At 36.1% G+C, this 27,047-nt stretch overlaps 2 protein-coding genes across 3 annotated transcripts in view; one reads left to right on the top strand and one right to left on the bottom strand.

Moving 5' to 3' along the window:
- si:dkey-12j5.1 (uncharacterized) overlaps window positions 1-16,188 on the bottom strand; it is a 91,801-nt gene extending 75,613 nt beyond the window's left edge. Inside the window, exons 1-8 of the mRNA XM_067408112.1 lie at window positions 16,015-16,188; window positions 15,530-15,630; window positions 15,290-15,436; window positions 14,968-15,117; window positions 11,229-11,335; window positions 9,321-9,444; window positions 6,926-7,042; window positions 4,053-4,121 (exon numbers count right to left, since the gene is read on the bottom strand). Of these exons, the coding sequence (XP_067264213.1) occupies window positions 4,053-4,121; window positions 6,926-7,042; window positions 9,321-9,444; window positions 11,229-11,335; window positions 14,968-15,117; window positions 15,290-15,436; window positions 15,530-15,630; window positions 16,015-16,081 (882 nt within the window). The 5' untranslated portion in view covers window positions 16,082-16,188. The remainder of the gene's footprint in view (window positions 1-4,052; window positions 4,122-6,925; window positions 7,043-9,320; window positions 9,445-11,228; window positions 11,336-14,967; window positions 15,118-15,289; window positions 15,437-15,529; window positions 15,631-16,014) is intronic.
- Window positions 16,189-17,935: 1,747 nt separating this feature from the next.
- Window positions 17,936-27,047, top strand: part of mindy3 (MINDY lysine 48 deubiquitinase 3) — a 46,628-nt gene continuing 37,516 nt past the window's right edge. For both annotated transcript variants that reach the window (XM_067394849.1, XM_067394840.1), the window contains exons 1-9: window positions 17,936-18,693; window positions 19,153-19,232; window positions 20,655-20,715; window positions 22,566-22,742; window positions 23,018-23,069; window positions 23,330-23,444; window positions 24,059-24,132; window positions 24,376-24,455; window positions 24,757-24,827. In XM_067394849.1, the coding sequence (XP_067250950.1) occupies window positions 18,600-18,693; window positions 19,153-19,232; window positions 20,655-20,715; window positions 22,566-22,742; window positions 23,018-23,069; window positions 23,330-23,444; window positions 24,059-24,132; window positions 24,376-24,455; window positions 24,757-24,827 (804 nt within the window). In that variant the 5' untranslated portion in view covers window positions 17,936-18,599. The remainder of the gene's footprint in view (window positions 18,694-19,152; window positions 19,233-20,654; window positions 20,716-22,565; window positions 22,743-23,017; window positions 23,070-23,329; window positions 23,445-24,058; window positions 24,133-24,375; window positions 24,456-24,756; window positions 24,828-27,047) is intronic.

Genomic DNA, 27,047 nt, shown 5'->3' with positions numbered 1-27,047 from the left:
CAGAACTCCAAAAGAGTTGTGGGACTCCTTTACACTGACAAACTACAAAACAACACTGGAGAACTATATAGTTCACGACAACTTTTGAAAGGCTGTTTCTCACAGACAAGTGAGCATGTTAGGGCATCATCATTTAAATCCATCTGATGACACTCAAAAATGCTGTCTATGTAGGCAGCTCAATAAGTTTTGGAATAAAACAAGAAGCTGATAATTATTTACATGTTATGACTGATAAACCAATTTTAAAATGCTATACTAGAGATCAGAAAGAACTTAAAGACTATATAATTTAGGTATATTAATAATATATTTTTACTAAGTACAATTAATGAAGGCCAGTATTTCCAATACTAATAATGCTACCGATACATCTATCTCAACTTAAACACATTTGATAAATGTCACATTTTGCTGTACCTTTTATATTGTTGTATATGATGCTTCTGTCTCTGTCAATATCAGCACTTTCTATTTCAATGAAAGCTGTCAGCTCATTTTTCCCCCACTACAAGGCTTTTTAAACTGCACCCACAAACCCTGGGTTATCATCATTCTACACACCACTTTTAACCCTGGGTAAAGGAGCGTTTCACACTTCACACTTCCACGCTTTTTACCGGGGGTTATGAAACTCTGCTCCGGAGCAGGGTTAACACCGCAAAAGCGGTGCCAAACTACAGTGTGATACGATGCGATGTTAGAATGTTACAGCTAGACGTTTAGCAACCAATCAAATAAGTTACTCATATTTGCCTGCTTTGGACAGTCACGGAAACGCTGCGCATTGTATATAAACAGTACATTCAGCGTTTGAGAGGAAAAAAATGTCGACAATTGAAAAACACAACAATTTGAGTGAAGAAATTACCATTTCATTCTTACGTTTAATAGCCCTATTCGGACGGGATTAGTTTTACATGCGGAGGTGAGGGTAAAGTAATTATTACCAGAGCTTCTCAGTGACTTTAGTCCCGTCCGAATGTGCCATCTCGGTAATCATTATGGACAATGTCAGTAAAGATTACGGCAACTTTTACCTTCTGTGAAAAGGTCCGGAAAAATTACCTCAGGTAACTTAGCTAATACTAATCCAGTTCGAATAGACCCACTGTAAATTTGTACGGTAAAAATCCGTCATTTCGTGAGTGAAGTGACATGTGGCCAAGTATGGTGACCCATACTCGGAATTTGTGCTCTGCATTTAAACCATCCAAGTGCACACACACAGCAGTGAACACACACCCGGAGCAGTGGAAAGCCACTGCTGCGGTGCCCGGGGAGCAGTTGAGGGTACGGTGCCTTGCTCAAGGGTCTCACCTCAGTCGTGGTATTAAGGGTGGGGAGAGCGCTGGATATTCACTCCCCTCACCGACAATCTCTGCCGGACCTGAGACTCGAACCCATGACCTAGTATTTTTCTGCGCATTTTTCAAGCATGGAAGCACTTGAAGAAACATTCTTTTGTGTTGTAGGTGGTGGGACAAGTCTGTGGCAAACCTCAAGTATTTTCTACATACTGTACCATTCAGAGCAAAAAGAAGATCGAAGCAATTGTCAGAGGCACAAAACAAATTTTATCTTTAGCTAAGTGCCTATTATCATAATCCAATCAGAATTTAATTAATAAATCGGACCTAACTGTTATAGTTTATATATTTAGATTATATGTGTTTTCGCACATTGTATCAGGAAGCAACGTATACCCACATGACGACAGGGAGTAAATCGAGTTACCCTCCCACTTCTGCTAATTTTACTGAGATGTCTTGTCCCGTGCAAATTGGCCAATTAATATTACAGACATCCTGAGGTAAAATTACTTTACTCCACCTCCCCACGTAAAACTAATCCCGTCAGAATAGGGCTATAGTCTGATATGTCCATTCAGTATAAACCATAGACTGTAAAAAAAGATGGACGACGCGACGTCGCTTCCTTCCATTGTAATGAACTGAAGCCAAAATGGCCGACCGAATGGGCGCTGACATGTTACGCAATACGTAAGTTTGGAGCCTGGGCATGCGCAGAAGGAACCGTCAGTGGAGCCGGAGGCGGAGTCGCGATATCAAACTTCCGCCCAGACGACTGCGTCATCATTCATGTATTTTAAATAGACTATAAAAATTATATACAATTTAAAATTCTACCTATAAAATAATAGGCTATTCTATTTCTAGAGCAATAATACTTTTAAAACAGCAAATTCAGTAGATAAAATCAATATAATATGCCACTAGAAACAACTCTAAATCGTCAGAAACGGTCCTGCCATTTTAAATCAAGTTCAACTAATGTTACAGGAGATCGATTGCTGTAATTAGAGTAAGCTATCATTAGTTTTGTCCTGCTAATTATTATTTTATACCCATAAAAATAATAAGTAACTGCCAGATAACGATCACCTGCTTTTTCCCGACATTGTTAACATTAGGTGTGTTATCTTAACTAATAACATTTATTAATTAGCTTATAACACCCATATTTAATGTTACAGAAAAAGGTTCAGTGATCCGTCAGATCCTGTAGGTCGGTTAGTACAGTTTACTGCTGAACAACTCATTTTGTTGGTGTTAAATAACAAAGAAATCGAAAATTAACAGTTAGTTAATACATCTTCAATCTCCCCTCGAAGCTCCGACAGTCCTCAGACAAGCTGAGCTGTTAATCAACTTCGAATCATGACGACACGCCCCGTTTTTATAGCATCAAATTGCTAGCTAAAATCTAAATCATCACAAAAACGAACAATTGAATATATATCAGTGTGATAACAACTACCTTAAATGACCAAAACCATTTTTCATAAAGTTTTATTTGAAGCAGAATTTATTTTTAAGTTTTCACTGAAGTCTCATTCGACTGCATTGAGAGGGCGGGGTTTATGACCTGTACTGCATCCAGCCTCCAGGGGGCGATCAAAGAGCCCGTGGCTTCACTTTTCAGAACGTATGAGACACACCCGGTATAAACTCGATAGTTCAGTCGGCAATACGAGGTGAGGAAGCACAATGCTACAGTTAGCCTATGTACACAGGTCGCGTGTTACGTTTTTCCAATCATTGACACTGACACCGCAAATATCCAAATAAGAAAATTAACCCAGGGTTTAGTAAAGTACAATGTGAAACGTCAACTTATGAATACCCAGTATTAATTGTTAACCCCAGGTAAAATATTCAGTGTGAAACGTGAAGCAAGAAAACCCAGGATTCCATTAACCTGGGGTTTAGAATGACCCAGGGTTAACTATTCAAGTGTGAAAAGCCCTTAAGTTTATGTTGCGCACTGATTTTCACAATAAGAAAAGTAAAAAAAAAATTTGGCATCAATATTTTTATGTGAGGATCGGTCCTCTTGATACCACATCAATGTTTACTTAAGTATTTACTGTTTTTTGCACTTACAACTCTTTTGCTTTGTGGAGCTGGTGGGTGGAAAGAGGTATAGCTGATTTGTTCAAATCACCAGCCTCATGGCTGCCACAGAAATAGACATAGACAGACCATTAGACAGTAAGTAATTGTCCCCGCTGACAATTATATAGTAATACAACACACTGGGTGATGGTTTACTCTACAGCTGCAATATAGCACAAATTAAACCTTCTCATTACACACAACACTGACAGCTTTAAGCCTGTTTGTTAGACATATAGCTAATATTAGTGTACTTGCACAAGATGTATTCTATAGGTCTCTAAACTTGCTTGCACAGCAAGAACAGATTGACTTGAATTAAACTGTGCTAACACACTGGCTACAGAATAGATCCAATGCACTATTATGAAATAGTTTCTAACCCAATAGCTTGAAAAAAAGCTCATCAGTTGAATCTGTGTATAAGACATCCCCACCACCACTAAGATCTCAAAGAATTACTGACAGGTACTATACGCTCCACTTCAACATTCAGTGGATGCTTCAGTTCGGCCTGGCTGAGAAGCGTTCAAGTTGAACATTCTGAAATGTGAATTCTCTATACTATAAGGAAACCAAATGAAACATTTGAAATGTTCTTCTTAAAAGTGTTGAGCTAGACCACTGTCCTACCTCATACTCCTCAGCCTCGATCAGCAGTTTGGCTGTTGTTATTCTGGATTCATAAGGCGGGATGTTGCTCTAAAACACAAAAGAATAAATATTAACTGAAATGTAAATTAATGAAGGGTAATGATGAAAGACTTGATGATGTGAATTGATGAGAAAATGATGAAAATTGATTTAAAAGACTCATTAATGATTAATCTACAAAGATGGATTAGAAAATAAGTACATTACTGAAAGTTTGGGGTGGATAAGATTAAAATGTTTTTTAAAGAAGATTATCAATATCACCAAGGCTGCATGTATTAAAAACACAGTAAAACAGGAATATTGTGATATGTTATTATAATAAAATATATTATATATAATATATATGAATATATTTTAAAATGTAATTAATTCCTGTATTGGCAAAGCTGAATTTTTAGCATCCATTACTCCAGTGTCACATGATCCTTCAGAAATCATTCTAATATGCTGATCTGATGATAAAATAACATTTCTTACTATTATCAATGTTGAAAACAGTTGTGCTTCTTATCATTATACTGTTTATTTGAGGGTACATGGATGAAAAAAAAGTTCAGCATTTATTTGAAAATCTTTTATAACAATGTAAAAGCCTTTACTGTCACTTTTGATCAATTGATGCATTCTTGCTGAATAAAAGAATAGGTAGTATTTAAAAAAATCGTGCCTACTCCAAACTTATGAACAGTGTACATTGTTTATTACTGAATATTGTTTGCCTCCTGTCTTCTTCTAAAGCATGTTTATGAATAAAAATGCATGTTCAATTAAACAACAAATATCTGCAACCTCAAACAATGCATCTTGTGCAAAAGAATTAAAGTTGATGTGTCAGAAGCATTGTCAGTGTTAAATGACAGCATGCTACAAAAAGCTTTCCATAAACCTAATTTTTTACTCCAAAAATTGCTTGAATCTGGTAGAAATGTATCTTCATGACTTTATCTTAAATTGTATAGGTGTTTAAGAGAACTATTTTAGGATAGAAAAAAACAAAATGTCTACTAGCATTTGACTAATGATCCATTAAACCGATAAAAGTTCTGGCTGTGACTGATTTTCTCAGGGTCTCAATAGACATTTCAATAATCCCTTTTCATAAACACTCTTTTCTATTTCAATATATCATCATACCATCAAGGCCACTTCATCTCTTGTGTTCATTGTAGCCTGTCTGTGATGTTATCAGGCTCATTATTGTATTGTATATTTTAACACAATCTCTTTCGTCTCTATACTGGATGAATGTTTACAAATTCAACTATGTAAAAAGAATTGATGAGAGTGCTGAGCCTGATGCTTCAAACATTCACATGCTCTCCTAACTGCCAGGATTTTCCAAAAGTCGCAAAGCTTCATCTACATATCACAAATTAATGTCTAGTGCCAAGCAAGTTCCCTGAAATTTTAAAGGTGCCCTAGAATCAAAATTTGAATGTACCTTGACATAGTTGAATAACAAGAGTTCAGTACATGGAAATGACATACAGTGAGTCTCAAACACCATTATTTCCTCCTTGTGTAAATCTCATTTGTTTAAAAGACCTCCGAAGAACATCTCAACATAACACCGACTGTTACGTAACAGTCGGGATCATTAATATGTATGACCCCAATATTTGCATATGCCAGCCCATGTTCAAGGCTTTACACAAGGGCAGCCAGTATTAACGTCTGGATGTGCACAGCTAAATCATCAGACTAGGTAAGCAAGCAAGAACAATAGCGAAAAATGGCAGATGGAGCGATAATAACTGACATGATCCATGATTACATGATATTTTTAGTGATATTTGTAAATTGTCTTTATAAATGTTTCGTTAGTATGTTGCTAATGTACTGTTAAATGTGGTTAAAGTTACCATCGTTTCTTACTGTATTCATGGAGACAAGAGCAGTCACTATTTTCATTTTTAAACACTTGCAGTCTGTATAATGCATAAACAACTTCATTCTTTATAAATCTCTACAACAGTGTGTAATGTTAGCTTTAGCCATGAAGCACAGCCTCAAACTCATTCAGAATCAAATGTAAACATCCAAATAAATACTATACTCACATAATCCGACGCATGCATGCAGTATGCATGACGAACATCTTGTAAAGATCCATTAGAGGGGTATATTAGCTGTGTGAACTTTGTAAATGCACTGTATTATCGTCAAGAGCTCAGGGGGCAGAGAGTGCGAGATTTAAAGGGGCCGCAGCCTGAATCGGTGCATAGTTAATGATGCCCCAAAATAGGCAGTTAAATTTTTTATTTTTTTTTTAATCTATGGGGTATTTTAAGCTGAAACTTCACATACACATTCAGGGGACACCTTAGACTTATATTACATCTTATAAAAACTGGTTCTAGGGCACCTTTAACCAGTAGGAAAGTAAACAAACTATTATAAATTCCCACAATTAGTCAGTTCAGGTGAGGCTTGTTTTTCTCTGGTTTCTTCAGCTATTTAACAGATGAACTGCGAAAATTCATTTAGACATACAGAAACAAAAATATATTTTTGAAAAAGCATGAAACGTGTAGCCTTGAGCAAAAAAAGGTGTCAATGGAAAAGTGTGGTCACTTGATTGGGAAGCTGTGTGTGTGTGTGTGCACGTATGGCCGCAGGGCCAGCCATGCAGCAGACTGCCACAGCCTTGGCCTAGCTTTGATAGGAAAATAAAAACATAAATAAGCTAGTTTGTTTTCTTTCTTCCCTCATCTTTCCCAGACTAAAAACTTCTTTAAGTGCAGTGCCATTTCCTTCCTTGCAATCAGAACGTGGTCAAAGGAGAGGTCATGATGTGTCCTATCTTTATCTCTCTGTTGCCTTTGGAACACAAGCACCTGTGCACGCACCTTAGTCTGATTTTCTTCCTCCTCCATGTCGTGCGCTGCACTCGCCGAGGACTCTTCCTTTTTCTGTAGGCTAGGTAACCATGACGACACACTCTTCTTCAGGTACTCACGCCCCTCCTGTATAAAGTATGATAAAATAAATTTGCAAGAGCCTCTCTACATATTCTGATTGTAAAAATACAGGCACAATACATGCCTCAGGAAGAGGTATAGGATGAGATGAGAGAAATTGGATAGGATATGAGGAACTAGGAGGTAAAATAGGAAGACAAGAAGTAGGATAGGACAACAGGAAGCTCTATAAGATATGGGAAGTGGTATAGGGTCAGAGGAAGTGACAGAATGTAGGGTAACAGGTAGTGGTATGAGATGAAAGATAGATTATGTTGAGAGGATGCAGGATAGGATGAAAAGAAGTAGGTTAAGGAGAGCGAAAGTAAGACAGGATGACAGGAAGTAATAAAGGATGATAGGAAGTGGCAATGTATATGATGCAAAGAAGTAGGAAATAGCTTGGGCAATATAGCATGAAAGGGAGTAAGATGGCAGGAGAGGTAGTGGGATGGAATGAAAAAACTCAGAACAGAGGAAATGGGAAAGAATATAAGGAACTAGGAAGTAGAATAGTATGCCAACTAGGAAGCAGAAAAGGACAACAGGAAGTTCTATAAGATGAGGGGAAGTGGTAAAGGATAAGAGGAAGTGACAAAGTACAATAACAGGTTGTGGTATGAGACTAAAAGAAGTATGACAGGATTAGAGGAAGCAGTAAATGATAAGAGGAGGTCAAAAACATTAAGAGGAAGCAGGGTAGGATGAAAGGAAGTAGGTCAGGTTGATACAGGATGATATGATGCAAAGAAAGTACTACGCATGGGCAAAAAGTGGTATAGAATGAGAGGAAGTAAAATAAGAAAAGATTAAGTAGTATAGAATGAGTGGAAGTAGTAAAGCATGAGAGGAAGTGACAGAAGGTAGGTTTACAGAAAGATGAAAGGAAGTAGGAAAGGATGAGAGCAAGTAGTAAAGGATGAAAGGAAGTAGAATACATTGAGAGGAAGAGGGATAGGACGAAAGGAAGTAGGTCAGAGTGCGAGAAAGTAAGATAAGATGAGAGGAAGTCTTACAGCATGAGAAGAAGTGATAAAGAATGAGAAGAAGTGGCACTGTATATGATCCAAATAAGTAGGAAATAGAAGTGGTATAGGATGAGAGAAAGTAGTAAAGCATGAGAGGACGAAGGAAATAGCATAAATAAGATGGTGCAGGATAAGAGAAAGTGGTAAAAGACAAGCGGGAACAATACAGGATGTGAAGAGAGTAAACAGTCTCAGAGCAGAGTAAATAGGATAGGATATGAGGAGGTAGAAAGCAGAATAGGATGACAAGAAATAGGATAGGACAACCCGATAATTTATAAGATGAGTGGAAGTGGTATAGGATGAAAAGAAGTGACAAAGTAGGATAACTGGTGGTGGTATGAGATGAAATGAAGTAATCTAGGATGAGAGGAAGCAGTAAAGGATAAGGAACATTGAGGATGAGGGGATGAGAGAAGTGGTACTGTATATGATGAAAAATAGGAAATAGAATGGGCAATAAGAAGGAATAAGATGAGAGAAATTAAGATAAGACAAGAGGATGTTGCATAGAATGAGAGGAAGTAGTAAACCATTAGAGGAAGTAGGAAATAGCATGCATAAGAGGAAGTTGTACAGGATTATAGAATGTGCTAAAGAACAAGAGGGAGCAATATAGGATGAGAGGGAGTGACATAGGATGAGATGAAAATGTACAAGCATGAAAAAGGTTGAGGTTAGAGCACACAAAGAGACTCAAGTTTATGATTGTTAAGTCAAGTTCTACTGTCAGAAAGGGAAATGGAACTGTCTTCTGAAGTGAAAATACCCACAAACGTTGCAAGCGTTTTAAGCTGCACACTGAAGCTCAACTCAGAGTGTAGCTCAGGATTAGTACTGTAGTCTTATGTCTGTTTGCCCCCTAATGGTTCAGTGAGGAACTGCATTGAAGCGAATGTGTTTGCACTAGTTGTAAATCTGTCCCACAGTGGGTCCTTTTCAATAAGCTTGTTCTACTAATGGCTTATAATTCATTAGCTGCAACCTAACTCTCTCATCTGTCATCTTTGTCTATTCCTCATACAAAAACAAGCATACATGCCCGAAACCCCTCTCTCTTAATCGCTCACTTCTCTTTCACACAATTTCATCTGTGTCTCCTTCTCAGAAACACATGACTCAGCTTTCTCAGCTGCTCTCCACCTACACTAATTATGACTGCATAATGCCCCGCTGCTCAGAACACTTTTCTTCAGTGAACCAGGGAGACGATGAGGGAACTCTGGGTAATTCACTCCGCAGATGTCCTGTTGTACCTCAGTTTTCTCAATGCTGAACAGGTAGCTGGCCATCAGCTGCAAAGCCTCAGGGTTGTGTTCGTCGTACTGTAGAGCTTTATCGATGGCCTCTTTGCAGCGGTCAGCAGCGCCCTCCTCCATGCTGTCAAACAATAAAAACAGTTATATTTAAAGCACATAAAAATCATTTAGTGTTATTAAATTGATAGTTCACCTAAAACTGAAAATTGTCATCACTTACTCAACTTCAAGTTGTTCCAAACCTGTATGAGTTTCTTTCTTCTGTTGAACATAAGAAGATATTTTGAAGAATGTCGGTAACCAGACAGTTGACTTCCGTGGTACTATGGAAGTCAATGTCTACCGTCAACTGTTTGATTACCATTACATTCTTTAAAATATCTTCTTTTGTGTTCAGCAGAAGAAAGAAACTCATACAGGTTTGGAACAACTTGAAGGTGAGTAAATTATGACAGAATTTTCATTTTTGGGTGAACTATCCCTTTAAAGTTTTGTCACTTACCATGTGTATATGCATTTTTTGACGATTTTTTGTGCAAATGTTTTCACAAAGAAATTATCATCAATCAATAACTTTGATTTAACACTTTAATTAAACTTATATTTATTTCAAACAAAAGAGAGGTAGCAGGATAGGATGAGAGGAAGTGACAAAAGATAAGGATAGAATAGGTAATGATATAAGGTGAAAGGAAGTAATGTAAGTTGAGAGGAAGCAGTACAACATAAAAGGTAGCAGGGTATGAGGAAAAAAATGGTGTAGGATAAAAGGAAGTAGGCAGGATGAGAGAAAGTGGTATATGATAAGAGTGAAAGTAAGATAAGATGAGGGAAAGTTGGGTTGGGAGGAAGTTGTGTGTAATAAAAACCTGCTTAAAAACCTGTGCGTGAACACTTTCACAAAAAAAAATAATAATTTCTGAACCAACTAAAACCAAAGATGAGGTAAAACAAGAATGGATGAAAGCAAGGATGATGTTGTACAATAGGAAGTATGATATGACAATATAAAGTAGAATAGGATAAGAGAAAGCAAGCAAAGATGAGAGGATTTATGAAATATTACCAGAAGAAGTGGTATAGGATATACACACACACACACACACATAAGAATTTTAGTTATTTTTTAAACCATTTCAGAGTAACAAACATTGTGTCTTGTAGCTGGATCATGTCTGCACAAAATTACAAGTTTGACCAATAATTGAACTAAACCAGAGTTTCCACAGCACTCAAGGGCATCCACACTACTGAAGAAAATATTATTTGTTAGCACACACATTCTTTTCTGCTCTTGATTTTCCAGTTATCGCCTGCAGCAAACATCTACCAAAGCAACACACCCCGATACACACATACAGCTACACAGTATATCAAGAGGAAAGACATAAAGACATACTGTACTTTGCTAGAGGCTGCTGCTGTACCTTCATAATGTACATTGATGTGTGAAATGGTATGGTGCTTACATATAGTCAATAAACCTGACCTTTCCCTGGTGCTTTGAATTTCAATCTCAGGGTTTGAATGAAGTCACGCTATGCCAAGATCCTCGGCAATCAACACTAAGCGCATCTCCAATCCAAATCTACATTTCATCTCTCTCCTACTATTACTCCCATCCTGAATTCCCAACCCTCTTCCTCTCTCTATCCCTCTATCAACCAGTCTGTGATTAGATCTTTTCAGCAGGCCTCAGAGCAGATGGGCTCCAGTCTGTAGCATCCCAGGTGTGTGTGTGTGTGTGTGTGCACGTGTATGCGGCATTTCATGTCATCATAAGGTACAGAAAGCGCCAAAAAAGGTTGAGAAATGAAAAGAGTGAGAAAGGCCAGAGCAAACAAAGATTGTCAGAAGTTGAATAAAAGCCAGCATACATCTGTGTAAAAAAGGAAAAATATTTACCAGAGATCTGTGAAGAAGATCTCAGCGATGGAACAGAAGGCCACAGACACCTCTTTCTTTGTGACGGCACCCTCAGAGGGAAATGCGGCCGCTCCAAATGCACTAGCCTATCAGGCACAGATCCATATGTGACAATGAGTTAAAACAACACTCATACTGTTATTTTTATTACATGGAATACAAAAACAAATTGTTCACCCTAGTAACCACTAGCTCAAAAACTCCAAAAAGGATGAAGAAAAAAAAAAAAAAAGAAAAAAATCACATCACATCAAATCACACAATCACCATAGGAATCATGTGCTAGATTCCAATATGATCAAATTTCTCCATCTCCAGTCTCTTAAAATAAATATGGCATATGTTCATTACACAAAATCTTCAGAAGACTTGAAATATATCACAATAGTTTTATAATATTTTCATGGCAAATTATAATATTATTTTAATTTAATTAAATTAATATATGAATTATATTGCATTTTCATTTTTATTTTACATTTTCTTTTTCTTTTTTAATTACAATTTTTGTGGGGGGTTACCTATCCCTTTAACACACAAACAAGAGGTTTACTCTAGATATTCACAGTCAGTTATTATCGTATAATGCAAATTGAAAAATATCTGTCTATAACAATAAATAAAAATACAGAATATCACCCGACGGTAGTCAATTTCGACCAGGGCACCCAGGCCCACTAGGAATAGCCCAACTTAGAAAAAAAATAATTAATATATTAGTGTTATTATTACAATTAATATTGTTTTTAACATATTAATATAATCTAACTTAACTAAAATGCTAAAAAAAAAAAAAAAAAACATGCTGCAACATACCAAAACCATTTTTTCTCCACTCTAAAAATATTTTTTTTTATAATTATTATTTATTAATTATTATATTAACACACTCAGTTTTATGGGGCACCTTTGAAAATTGTGTTGGACACTGGTAGTCAACCGGATTGAGAATCACTGCCCTACAGGGCTTCACTGTTTGTCTGCTTAAGTTTTACTGCCATCTTGTGCTGAAAGATTGAACAGAACATTTTACACTAAAGAAATCCAATAGCTGCTTCCTCTTGACAAGTCATTTAGACCAGCGCTGTCCTAGACACCCCACCACTGCACATTTTGGATGTCTCGCACACTTGATTCAACTCATCAGCTCATTAGTAGAGACTTCACGACTTGAATTGAGTGTGTCCAATAAGGGAAACGTACAAAATGTGCAGTGCTAGGACAGGTTTGAGAAGCACTGATTTAGACAATTGAAGATGTATGTCTCACCTAAGCGGCCCCAAAGCTCAACGCATTATTCACAGAATCTAAATCCAATACACAGTAATGTATGCAGGACAGGAACAGCTTGTGTGGTCATTTCAATTGATTGCAGTTTGCTTTGATGTATACAATGTCTTTGACCAACTGGTTTTCAATAGCTCCTCAACTACAGGAACAACACGCATCTGTCCTTCTGTATATTCCATTTATCTGCCCTGTATAGACAGACACAAACGTCACACAAAGACCTACGATGAGACTGGCTCAGCATGACTAAATGCTTCCTGCTATTATGTCAGTGCTAATTCCGTGCCTTCCAGAAAGCACTACTCTGATTCAGCAACTTACTTAATCAATGCAAAGAAAGTGCTGTCCACTGGGGAAACACAACATAATGATGGAATGCATCCATTATACATTAGCTAAAACTCTTGAGGGTTCAAAACAAAATTCCTTTGTATCTTAAAGAGTAAAATTCAGTTCACAGCTGGTCTCAGCTAGTCATTCTCATTTTCAGGGTTCTGTGGAGTGTGTATATATATATATATATATGTGGTTTATTCTTGCTACTCACTGACTCAACTGCTTTTAGCTTTAACATTATCAATAGTGTAATACATAGTTTATAATCAGAATATAGTCACTTAAATAGTCGGGCCTAGCGTTGATTTAGTTATTCAAATATTATTAGACGACCTTAAAAAAAAAAGACGTGTCTCAGTGTTCCTCTGCAAAATCCAATTCAACCATCAGTTTTCATACTTTTGTGTGAAACTGTGTCAACACACTATAAATTAAAGATTAATTGTGCACTTTAGTTAGATTCATTGAATAAAATGTGAGTTTTCACAAGTGTGCCAAAATCACTGAGTTCACGCTGCACTGACTGATAGCTTCTGTGTGATTATAAAGGGAGAGCGTGGTGCTTGCTTTTTGTGTAATTCATTCACAAGAAAAGTTGTTTTTCGTGAGATTTTGTGAGTACTTCACCTTGACAAAAGGTATTTTTTAACGTAGCAATTTTGAATCTAATAATGTTCAATATTAATTCAAAAGCAAAACTGAGTGAAAAACTATTACATGGCTAATAAAAGCCAATAAATGCTCTTCTGCCACCATCTGCTGGTTATAGTGGTAATTAATATGGTAATAAATTACTTTTTTATTTAAAAAAAAAAAAAAAAGTGTTTTCTATCATATGTTGAATTTTCTACATCTTGAAACGTTGGGTTTAACAAATGGGGACAATCTCAGAAGGATTACTAAATAATGTTTTTGGTCATCACATTAAAAATAATACTTCAAGTGCTGAAAAAATGTTGCATGTGCGTGTCTAATTACAGACATTGCGTTTCTTATTCAAACATTCCCATTAGCTTTATTGAAATCAGTAAAACTGGTTTATTGGCAAATTAAAATATATTTAAAATATAAAGCATTATATTAGCTTATAAGCATTAAAATATAAATACAACATTAAAAAGTCAACCAGTGATGGTTTACAGCGAGTACAGAAAGACAACTAACAGTTCACCTGAAATGCCCAAGCTAGCTTAATGAAAACTATGAAGTAATGTACATATGGTCAATTTCTGTGTAGACACATACCTAAGGTATTGTAATCAAAAGGTCTTTGAACTAGTTGTTCGAAACAAACATACAAAACTGCTATTGAAAACAACTACTTGTATCATTGGATACACTGAGTTCAAATACTCAGAATACTCATTTAAAAACACACAGTATAGCCCTGGAGACAACTTCCCTATGTGAAAAGTATCACTAGTCTCATTTACATCTTAATTGGATTTACCTGCAATTTCCTTTGGTAAAAAAGCATCTGCTAATAACATGTACACTACCGTTCCAAAGTTTGGGGTTGGTAGGATTTTTTTATTGTTTTTGAAAGAGTATCATGTTTATGCTCACCAAGGTTACATTTACTTTATCAAATATACAAGTAAAACAGTAATATTTTGAAATGTTATTACAATTTAAAATAACAGTTTTCTATTTTAATATATTTTAAAATGTAATTTATTTCTGTGATGGCAAAGCTGAATATTCAACAGTCATTACTTTAATCTTTAGTGTCACATGATCCTTCAGAAATCATTCTAATACGCTGATTTGTTGCTCAAAAAAACATTTCTGATTATCATTACAGCTGGTTGTTCTGCTTAAATTAATTTTGAAAATGTGATACATTGTTATCAGGATTATATGATGAATAGAAAGATCAAGAGCAGCACTTACTTAAAAACCATTTTTTTGTAACAGTCTTTAGCGTCACTTTTGATCATTTGAATGCATCCTTGCAGAATAAAAGTATTATATATATTTATAATAAATCTCAAACTTTTGAAAGACAGTATATTCAAATTTGTAAATTAAACAGTCAAGTGAATTGAAAATTAATTTTAAATGCATGTATTGTGTATCAGCATTGTCTTGCCTCATTAGTGTGTTTGTCCATGGTGTTAAGCATGACCTCAGTTCCTTTACTGAAGTACTGTACAGCCTCCATGCCCGTGTGAATCTGCCCCAGGTACATGTACTTACTGTGGCCCTCCTCTGGACTGAGCTCCACCGCCTTCAGATATACGTGCACTGCTGTCAAGGACTGTAACACACAAATACGCTCAAACTCTCTTTAACAACTAGAAAAACAAGACTAGAAGCTCCACGTGGACAGTACAGGATATACATATATATATACACAACAGTATTTCAAAAGACCACTGAACTTTGGTAGGACAGTATGTGAAAAAAGATATCTGTTTAGCTTTCTCTACATCTCCCAGCTCAGCGCAGATGTTCCCCAGCATGTCCAGGATGGTCAGGTTAGTTGGTTCAATATCCAGCGCTCGCTGACAGTACAGCCTGGCCATGTCAAAGTCAAAGTTGTCTATACACTCTTCAGTCTGAGAGGGATGGAGAAAGTACACTAGTGAAATCCGAAAACAAGATCTAATATTTAATTTGCTAAACATATCCATTTTATGGCAACATATTACCTTTTCCAATAATTGATCAACAGTGTATTTTTCAGCTGTTTTCTTTTTGGCCCTTTCCTGCATCTTTGCTTTCATTCTTTCCTGGGGTGACATCAAGGCACCTGAGCCAATAAATAAATCAGTTGAATACCAAAATCAAAACTTAAATTACTTTAATGTGAATAAGTCTAGGTTAAGTACAGGTATGTATGTGAATAAGTCTAGGTTAAGTACAGTATGTTAAGTGCAAATTTGTCAACCCTTCTTTTTCTTCCAAAAAAAAATCACAACAAACGCCACATGGCATATGAAACACATTGCATCGAGTGTCATATTTACCGTTTACCGTTGTCTATAAACCGTTATTGTCAAAACAAGCAACGGTGACTATCAGTATCCAATCTATATAGCTAGAAATGGGTTTAATTGATGTGGGATTTTATACAATATGTATTAAAGTGATAATTTTCATTAACAGCAATACCAGATTCCTTAAACTGACATACCTCCATTTGGTTTGGTGTCTTTTCTTTTAGCTTTGTTTTTCTTTTTAGCTTTTGCTTGTCCGCCCATTGTTGCTAGATAAAACCTGTGTATTTATGTTACTTTGTATACAGAAGAAAAGACTTCTCCACTTGGAGGTGAATTCACTTGCCTGCGTGAAAGTAAGCATGGGCTGCCTACAACGTGAAACGGATGGATTGACTTCCTGTTAGGTCACGACCACATCTTTAACAAAATAAAAGTCTCCAGTGATTTCTGATGCGTCTGTTTTTGTTTCCATGAAACTGATTCTCTTGTCAATGTTCATTTCTGCATAAAATGGGCCACATTTCTATATTAAATAATAAATAACAAACAGAAAATAATAGTTAAGGTATGTTGTCTGGATTTAATATTGTGTCATTTGCGTGTAAATAACACAAAAATAAATGTTGTTAAATAATTTTCAACTAGGTCTACATAATTTATATGATTTATACCATAATATAATTATTTATAATTATTTATTTATAATTATTTAAATAATGTATTATTTATAAGGTTTTCTAAATGAAGTATACACACTAAAATCTTAAAAGGGTGAAAATTGCACTGCGTCAAAAAAAGACAGTGTAAGCAAGAAAAATGACTTTTTGCTGGTTTATACAGCCATTTCTTATTATATTTTATTGCTAATTATACACAAAATGTGCTTACAAACTGAAGAAAAAAGGGTTGTTATCCCAAATATGCAGTGTTTATGTATATTTACAATGTATTGGTGGTGTCTAGCAGGGAAAAAAAACATTGTTTTCTGACCATCTGTTATTCACTGCATCTTTATTTTTAAAATAAAATATTTCTACTCCTCCTGTTATTTCTTATTGGAACAATCTCTTTCATAATGTAAGTTGGACTCAAGTTTGGTCACTGCCCCAGACGTTGCTCCTTACAAATAAGTTTAAGGAAATTTCATACAAATTATAATTAATAGAGTCTATCCTACTAAACAATTTATACAAATATTTAAAAGTGATATCAAAGTAAAATGCTCTTTTTGTGAAAATTCCACTGAAACCATCTCTCATTTGTTTTGGTCCTGTGAAGATGCACAGTGTTTCTGGAAAGATGTTGAGAACTTTATTGCTGGCAATATCTTAAAAACTTTTGTTTTATCCTATATGCATGTGATTTTAGGTTATTATGTTAAAACCCAATGCTCAAAGGATATTGGATTTATAATTTTTTTTTTTTATTATTTCATATTCACACAATGCAAGTTTAAAAACGGCAAGTCCAATTTCATAGTGTTTAAGAGGGAGATTAAATTGTGCTTAGATGCAATGTCAGATTCAAAAAATAGTAAAGCAATTGAAACTACTGCAATATGCTTTTCATCAAACATTTTTGGATAATAGAAATCTATGTATTTTCTTGCATAGATAGTATGTATTTTCTTCAACAAAGTATGGAATGTACCCTCTCTTCTCTAATTTCCTCTTCTTTTCTATTTGTTTTTGTTTTTGTTTGTTTTGTTCGGTTTACTGTTATGTAATACATATTGTATTCTGAAGCATATTATGCTTTGATCTTGTTACAAATCTGTACATCTTTTGCGTTAATAAAGCATTTAAAAAACAACAAATAAAAAATTATTCACTGCACACTCTGTAGACTTAAAAAGTAACACTTTCGGCAAGAAATTACTATAGCCTCTGTGGGTGCGCCTACTTCACAGGTATTTTAAGAATTTATGGCTGTCTAATCTCTTTCTTATATAACATTGCTTAGCCAAGATTACTGTATATTCAAGCTCAGCCTCTGTATTGTAGGCGGGCAATGTCACAGCGCTGCCGTGTGATTGATGGACGGAACAGCCAATAAAATCTTTCCCTCGCTCGACGTCACCAGAATCTTCTCGATTTGAACCAATCTCTCACAAAGTCGAACTTGAGGTGGAGGCACGTAGTAAATAAACTGAATGGATCATAGAGCATTCTGCAGTTACCACAGCGAGCAATTTACACTAAAATCTTCAGTATTTCCTCTGGGTGTTGTCGAATTCAGTTGACAGTCGTTGGCTACTCCTAAAATAGGCTGTTGGAGGAACGAACTAAACGTTTGTTTTTTGACGTTTAGGTAATGTAGCAAGCCACAGACCGTATGGTGAGTGAGTTACTTCAATGAGGACATACCAGGCCTGTCCAGTAAAATAGACAGAACAGAAACCTTGAATTGAGGAAGCGAATATTGGATAAGACGTAAGATAACATTAATTCCAGCCACAAATTAAACCCTTATGAGATGAACAGGGCGGTTGTTGCGTGCTGTCGTTAGAGGCTAGAGAAGCTAACGTTCTTTCAGGGTTTTGGCGCGAGCGTTCGATCATTCATTGCTCGCGGGACAGTTTACGCACCAGTAGCGCATCTGTGGCCAATGCCACCTGATCACCAAAGCAAAATCTTTTAAGATTCAGCGGAACACAAAAGCAGGCCAGGACGAGTGCGCTAGCCACGTCGCGTGCCACTACAGTGGTTAGCTGTCACAAGGATCTCCATTGGTCTTGATGCTTGGTTTGAGTTAATATCAACGAAGATCCAGAGCAGAAATGTCAGATACGAGTAAAGAAGTGGTGGATCTGGTGTGGGGCAGACCCAGTGGCGGAGGAGTGCCTGCATCCCTCTTCCGCCGGTGGTCTCAAGGTAAGCGATTGGCTGGAATACGCTACACGACTTTAAAAATCTGAACATATTTTAAAAACACAAGGCGTCATACACATCGACTTTAAAAGATTACAGAGAAAAAACGAACATCATACAGTAAACGACCGAGGATCACGCTTATCCAGGCTTTTCTAGTCTTTTTGGATGGATAGTTTCCCTGAAGGCAAGCTTAAAAAATTGAGCAAGTCATGCTGTGTATTCCAGCCTTAATGCTGACTCAAATTTTATAGTTTGAAGCTCCCTTTGAAGGATATACTGTACATCATCCATTACTTGTGTTGTAAAAAATCTGCAGTGGTCAGCAAAGAAGACCTATGCCAAGTCCACATTACTTCAACCTGACTGCTTGCCCAGTTGAATTGTGGTGAATTGCTTAGATGAGACTTGTGGCAATGACTAAGTTTTTTTTTTTTTTGTTCACTGCATTTCTTTCTACAGGCTTTGTGTTCAGTGAGGCTGAGCGCTCTGCACTGGAGCAGTTTGAAGGCGGACCGTGTGCTGTCATTGCACCTGTACAGGTATTCACCTTTCCCCCAAGCCTTATTATTTCTATTAATAGCTTATGATGATGTTCAGTAATGAATTACAGTATGTCTACACCCATGGCTTTGTATAGACCACACACAAAAGCTGCATTGTAGTGATGTAGAATACAGGTTGGTGACACATTTTTAAAAAATCAGGGAACTGCAACCTTGCTGAACCATGTACTTGTTGTTGACATCATCAGCACTCTTTACTGCGATCCTCAAAACACAAAATGAAGGAATATCATTTGGAAGAATTGGGTTACTTTCTGCCAGTAGAATTCCAGAATAGAAAGTATGCCAGGGTGAATTGAAGCTGTTCTGCCAGCACGTTTACCTTAAGACACTTCATTTAGGTTTTTCCTTTAATTTGTCAAGTGTCTTTTATTAATATCAATTTATATTTTATTTGTATATATTATTTATATGTTAAGGCTGGAATACACTACAGATTTTTGATTCCATCTAGTCCTGTTAGGTCACCACATCTTTAACAAAATAAGTCTCCAATGATTTCTGATGCGTCTGTTTTGTTTGATTTTGTTTCCCATGAAACTGATCCTCTTGTCAATGTACATTTCAGCATAAAATGGGCCACATTACTATATTAAATAAGAAATAACAAACAGAGAAAATAATAGGTGAAATATGTTTAAGGTGTGTTGCCTGGATTTAATATTGCATCATTTGCGTGTAAATAACACAAAAAGATAATGTTGTTAAATAATTTTCAACTAGGTCTACATATATTTTTATGATTTATATCATAATCTAATTATTTATATGATTTAAACATTTTTTTTTTTAAATGAAGTATACACTTCATTTAGGTTTTTCCTTTTAATTTTTTCACCTGTCTTTTATTAATATCAATTTATATTTTATTTGTATATATTATTTATATGTTAAGGCTGGAATACACTACAGATTTTTGATTCCATCTAGTTAGTTTGATATTTTGAGCCAATTTTAGAATGCATATCATTTTATAATTAAATATTTTCATCCTACTAACTAGATGCTTGTTTCTGTGTGATTTTGCTGTGGTCGAAACTACTACAAATCTGGTAGTGTGTGATCCTCAGTTGTTTAGTGTATGATGCCCAGATTTTCTCTGTAACTATTACTAAGTCAAAAAGTTTATAATTCCTAGGGTTTTAAAATCTGTTCAGTTATTAAGTCGTTACTGTTTATTCCAGCCTTTAGTCTTGCACTGACAGTCCATTTCTATCAAGCATGCTGCTTGATTTGTGGATGATGTCCTTCTCTATTCTCAAACTCTGTTTGTAACACTGTGGTGCAGTTGCTGAAACTGATATTATTGTGTTGACATGCTATTTTTTCAGATTGTTCCTTATTGCTGGTTAAGTGGAGCCCAAATAATGTGTTTGTTTTGTTTGTTTTATTCCTTAGGCTTTCCTGTTGAAGAACATTTTGTTTAACACTGAAGGCTCAAACTGGAAAGATATATCAGGTTTGCTGTGCATTATTTAAGAGAATTATAAGAGAATTCCACCTTTTTTCCACTTTTCAGTACTCAATAACACCCAGACCCAGCCCATCAAACCGTTTTAAGGATACATTGATAATCTCAACCTACTCAATCCTGTTCCAGGTTCTGAACAAAAGTCTTTGTAGTGTATTCTTTTCTTTGATTGAAAAAGAGCTTGTAAAAATATGTGGCCTAATAAACATGAACAATAAACATAATGTGAGTTTTGTTGCAATATGCCAATAGTTACTTATTTTATTGGTTTCTTAATGTTAATATGCAGACTACACAAATGACACTATAATTTGATATTTAGACGGTGCCAATACATAAATTGATGCATTGTTATGACTGCCTTTTTTGAAATATGATGGCATAAGTGAAAGACATCATCCTGAATCTTATTACAGGCACATATCTCTATTGCAGTCTTACCGTGTGCCTAAAAGTGGAGAAAGTGGTGATTCACAACAATGTCTTTATATAAATATTTAGATCACTTCCAAAGGAAGAATTGTTATGTGAGACTTTGTGTCATTTTGTTTTATAGCTAAAGTGATTTTTTTTGTTGTTGTTGTTGTTTGTTTTTTTTCCCTTCCTCCTCCTGTTGTCATCTCATTCCTTTATGTTGATCATGTTTGACATTCTTAGCTGTTGCTCTCATTAGTATGTTGTGTACATTTGGTATCCTGCTTGGAATGCTGCTTGCATCGTCATAAATGAAGAAAAGAACAGTCATGTCCTAGCAAATTACACTTGCATCTTCATTTTTGTCTCATATATTTGGCTGACACCGTTTATAGAGAGAAGCAGGACTCAACAGTAGAAAAAAATCCTTAGCGTTGAGCCTTGGAGATGGATTTTCTAGCACAAATTCTCGACATAGACCCAACATGTCTGCTAGCGGCAAAACTTATTGACTCACTTAAGGCCTGGGTATACTTCATTTTCCACATTTCGTCGTGTCCGCGTGGCTTTTAAAGTACATTTAATCGGGGACGAAAGCAGATTGGATGTGTTCAACACGTGCAGTATGTGCATATTACCACCTAGTGGTCTTATCTGTCTCATCATTCACCTTACGTATGCACTGTTTTACGAGCGTTAACCGTGGACCCTTCCTCCGGACAGTGCGTGGAACAAGGACAGCCAAAGTATACTTTGGCCTTTACTCTTACACCATGTCTACACCAGACGCGACTGTTGTTGCGTTGCGGCTTGAGGCTGTCTTCATTGGATGCTACAAAGCAACCAATGCAAATCCATTTGCTCTTCATGTTAGAAGAAGCGTGAGCATTTAAAGGTCCCTGTCCGAAATGGCACACTTCAAATGCACTTACGGTCTTTTGGACTTACAATGCCCACCACGTACATGTGATTGTAAAGTCCATGCGGCCATAGGGTGTCACATTTGTTATCTTAGGTTTCAAAAGGATTCTCACGAGAACCCTCTTTGAGGTCAATGTGTGCATTTTTGATGAGCCCGCACTAAAGTGAGTGCAGCAGTAGACTTCTTCCTGACAGTCAAAGCAGTGTTACGGCATGAAAGTGCAGACTCAAAGGAAGACAGCGAGTGTTTAGGATACCATTTGGAACAAGGCCAAGTATGTCAGAAAGGGAACAGGCATCTGTTTACTTTTTGAATTTTATGTCACGTCGTGCTGTATCCAGTATAGACAGCATCACTGATTATAATTGGTTTTATCTGCTTTTGTCTCATCGTGTTGTGCCGCTCGTGTCTGGTGTAGACATTTTTTTAGTCAGTGCAACATCTTTAATGCAGCTTAGAAATCAGATGCATGGCTTGATGTACGTGCTGTTTGCCCCTACAGAGGAAGAGCAGCGGACGGTCTTGTGCTCCACCCTTAGTGAGATCCTGGAGTCTGCCTGCCTAAATAAGACACAGGCATTTCACCTGGCCACCTGGCCTCGTGCTAAAACAACAGACAGCAGTGACATCACAGACAGCCACCCAGAGCCTGAGTCCAGCCAAACTACTGACACACCAAGTAAGAGAATTTGTAACAGTCTTTCTGGATGTTGTACAGATATTGAACAAGACTACATGCCAGTGTTTGAATAACACCTAACACTAATCTGTAAGGTTTGGTATACTTGAACTCCCCTTTGACAGTGAATGCGTAAATTAAATGATTTGAAATAGCATGCTAGTCTAAACTTGCTGAGATGTCTATTATCATTAATTTTGTATGATCTTACGTATAATTTCTCTGGACTTGTGTGTTTTGTTAAATGCGTTTGTTTTTGCATGGTGTGTGTTTAGCTGCTTTGGCTGCTGAGGAGCTTGGCTTTGAGAGGTTTCACAGCGTCATACAGTAAGTGCTCAAACTGTCTTTTCACACAGCGTCACTTTTTTCTCTTTGCTAAAGTCTTTTCCGGCTTACCACTTTCTTCTCCTTGTGCTACAAATATATGGCAGATTACTTCAGTGGTGCAGAAGTAATTTAATTTAAAAAGAAATTGGGCTCAAAAAAAAAAAAAACTTAAGGCTAAATTGGTCACTAACTCATGACATTGTATGTACAGTAAGGATCTTCCCCAATTAACAGTCACATTGTGGTTACTCCTCCTTCAGGAAGAGGACTCTCCGGACTGTTGCAGAGTTGAGAGAGGCCGTGTTGTCACTGTATGACACCTGGAAGAACAAATTTGGAGTTCTGCTCTTCCTGTACTCTGTCATACTTACAAAGGTATAACTTTACATTTCCAGCTCTTGAAAGGTCTTAATGCCAATTTGTTTGTTCCTTTGTAACAAAATTAATGAGACTACTTTCTCATCTACAATACGTTGTTTTTGATATGTTTGATATGTTTTTGAAAGAAGTCTCTTATGCTCACCAAGTCTTATTTGATCGAAAATGCATGATTTAAAAATAATTTTCTATTGTAATGTATTTTAAAATGTAATTTATTATTTTGATGGCAGAGCTGAATTTTCAGCCTAATTACTAATTACTTTTCTAATATGCTGATTTGTTGCCCAAGAAATTTTGCTTTTTAATATCAATGTTGAAATCAGTTTTGCTGTTTTATGTTCTTGTGGAACCCGTCATGCATTTCAGGATACTTTGATGAATAGAAAGTTCAAATGAACAGCATTTATAGAAATGTTTTGTAACCTCACAAATGTCTTTACTGTCTCTTTAGATCAATTTAATGCACCCTTGCTGAATAAAAGAAATCTTACTGACTCCAAACTTTTGTAGAGTACATGACAAATTTTGCCCTAGTTGTATGTTATGTGCTAGCTAGCTATGCGTCTGTGTGATTGTACTTGTGCTGTAACTTCTACATTTTTTTGAAGGGGATTGAGAACATAAAGAATGAGATCGAAGACACCTCTGAACCTCTGATTGATCCTGTGTACGGCCATGGCAGGTAGAATACATGCAAGTTCTTTACATTATCATTGCTTAGACTATTATTGGATTGTAACCATGTAGATTGATCTTGTGTTGCTATAGTATAATGCTTGTTTTTAGCACTCTATTTCAGCACATTTTAACTCTGAAATTCTGAATCTTATGCATTTAGGTATAATTTTATGTATATTTTCATTCATTGTTGAATGTTTCATCTTGATCTTGCAATTTATAAAGATCTTTCTTTCTATACTTTTAGCCAAAGTCTAATCAACCTGCTGGTGACAGGTCATGCCGTGTCTAACGTGTGGGACGGTGATAGAGAATGTTCTGGAATGAGTAAGCTTCATATTTTTGCTGAATAATAATCTGTTGATGTAACGTTTTAAATAATTAGATTCACAGTAGGTAATCAGTTGTTCTGCTGTTGCAGACCACTTGGTGGCAGCATTATCTAATGTTTTGCTCAAACTTGAGCACATTTAACATATGCCTGCTGAGAAAATGACAATTACAGAGTTGCTAAGGTTATTAGGTTTCAAGGAGTGTTTTATGTTAGACTTTTTTTTTTTTTTTTTTTTTTTTTTTTTTTTTTGGTAGAGTTGATGGGAATTTATTCTTTTATTTTTGTGTTCTCTAGAGCTTCATGGCATCCATCAGCAGGCCTCTGTTGGCTTCCTTACACTAATGGAGTCACTGCGCTATTGCAAGGTGGGTATCTACTCATACGAACCCTCACAGGAGCTTACAGTATAACTCGTGCTATAGATGGTGTTCCCACTATCTGCAGTGTTGATAAATCTGGAGACCAATTTTGGCATGTGTTGTGTGAAAGATGCAGAGTGTCCAAATGCCAAAACTCAGTTTGTTTGTGGGTTTGCTATTTTCCAGCCGTACATTTCACAGGGAATTTGTGAGACTGTGACATTCATCACTCTATATTTTACACAGTTTTGGTCCTTGAAGAATTTTTATGGTGAGAAAGAAACTCTTTCTCTGGGTTTGTTCTCACACACAAAACAATTATGGAAGTTCAGCATTGGAGAAGGGAAATTCTGTGGTTTTTACTACTTTTGGTATTGTTTTTACCAAGATATTAACTTTTTTCTTTCCTTTTCATGCATCACTATGAAACTAATGCCATCTAGCACAGCGGATCTCAAACTTGTAAAACTTTTTTTTATTAACAGTAATTATGAATATTGAGATATTAAATTAATTAACCATAATTCATAATTCACTTCAATTTTCCACATAATATTCAGTACTCTTTTTTTTTTTTTTTTTTTTTCCAGAAGTTAAATAGTTCCCTTCTCCCTAAAGCCCAAAGTATACTTCAGCTGTCTGAGTTCCGTGACAGTTCACGCACTGTCCACGTGATGTAATTTTCATCATCGGGTGGATGTACATGCGTACAACATCGTATGCGCAATGTGACTGTTGAGACAGAAGAGTCCACTACACAGTTGTGATGTATTGTGCAGTAGTCGAAGAGTGCATAAATATTGATACAAAACAACCCACTGTTCCAAGAACAGTAAACAAAGCATCATATATTTCTCCATGGTTTTTGTTTTGGTTATTGTTCTAAAGTTTGCATGCAATGGTGGATCTGCTACTTTTCTTCTATCTTCTTGAGGAAATGTCTTGTAAATGACATGACTCTGTGCTGCCTTTTGTCATCTGGCAGAGTATAAAAAAGCAATTGTACTGTACGTTTCAAATGTGTCCATTTGTGGTTGAATATACTTTGAAAGCTGTGCGGACACGACCGCACGAGATGGAGCCGAACGTGGAAAATGAAGTATACCCAGGCCTTAACATCTTTTCTCATGCTAATATGGTGCCCTCTAAAGCCCAACATCTGAGATTTTAGCCAACAACACCTGGCACAAACACATCCTGTAGGAATGGCCCTATTGTTTTAACCTGTGGATAAAGTAATTAAGAAGCTGCTTTATTTTGAATGGCGCTGTGCTAAGCAGAGCTTCAGGATATGTGCAGTGAGTTGTGTTTGGAATAGAAGAACGTAGGAATGTATCGCCTCATATTTAGAACCATCTGAGCCCCCATCACAATATTCATGATCTTTTTAATCTGCACACCCCTGGATCTCCTCTCCACCCAAATCTGCTGCTGATACTCACCTGTTGAGTGATGTGAGATGACTGTGAGGGCTTTCAGTGTTTGAATGCACTGCTGGAGATGGAGCTGTAGGCAGATTAGTCAGAGTTACACTTTGAACTCTGTGTTCTTGAATTTTCTGCAGTTTTTTTTAAAACTGCTGATTTGGTTTTTGTTGGTGGATGTGGTTTTTGTACGTAGGGAACCTTTTTTAAATCAAGAGCCATTCATGTGCACTACTGTTCAGAAGTTTTAGTTTCTTGAGCCTTAAATCAGCATATTAGAATAATTTCTGAAGGATCATGTGACACTGGAGACTGGTTGTAATGGCTGCTGAAAATTCAGCTATTTCATCACAGAAATAAATGACATTTTAAATTAATTTTTTTTTAAATACTTTTTTTAGTTGTGCAGTAGTAATACAGATTTTACTGTATTTTTGGTCAAATAAATAAAGCCTTGCAAGTGTCAGAACCTACATAAAGCATAACTTAAATTTAATGCAATGGCTGAAACTGCATTCACCTTTACATTGTGGAATTAAACTGATTGATTATGTGCATGCTTGTGATGAAACATCAGAGAAAAAAAAACATTCAATACATTTTTTGAAAGGGAACAATATTATAATCATTTATTCATTTTATTTAAAGTATATATGTTATTTTATGTTACTAATATATTTTTAATTTGTAGAACAGTTTCTGTTCTTTTTATATAGACAGTTTTTATACTTTTTTTTTTTTTTTTTTTTTTTTTTTTTTAAATTGCGTTGTCAAATGGCCTTGCGAGCCTGTTCAAATGGTC

Source organism: Chanodichthys erythropterus, chromosome 2 (genome assembly GCF_024489055.1).
Source record: "Chanodichthys erythropterus isolate Z2021 chromosome 2, ASM2448905v1, whole genome shotgun sequence".
Lineage (NCBI taxonomy): Eukaryota > Metazoa > Chordata > Actinopteri > Cypriniformes > Xenocyprididae > Chanodichthys > Chanodichthys erythropterus.
Note: the sequence above shows the minus strand (reverse complement) of the source record. Positions and strands in the feature narration are given on the sequence as shown.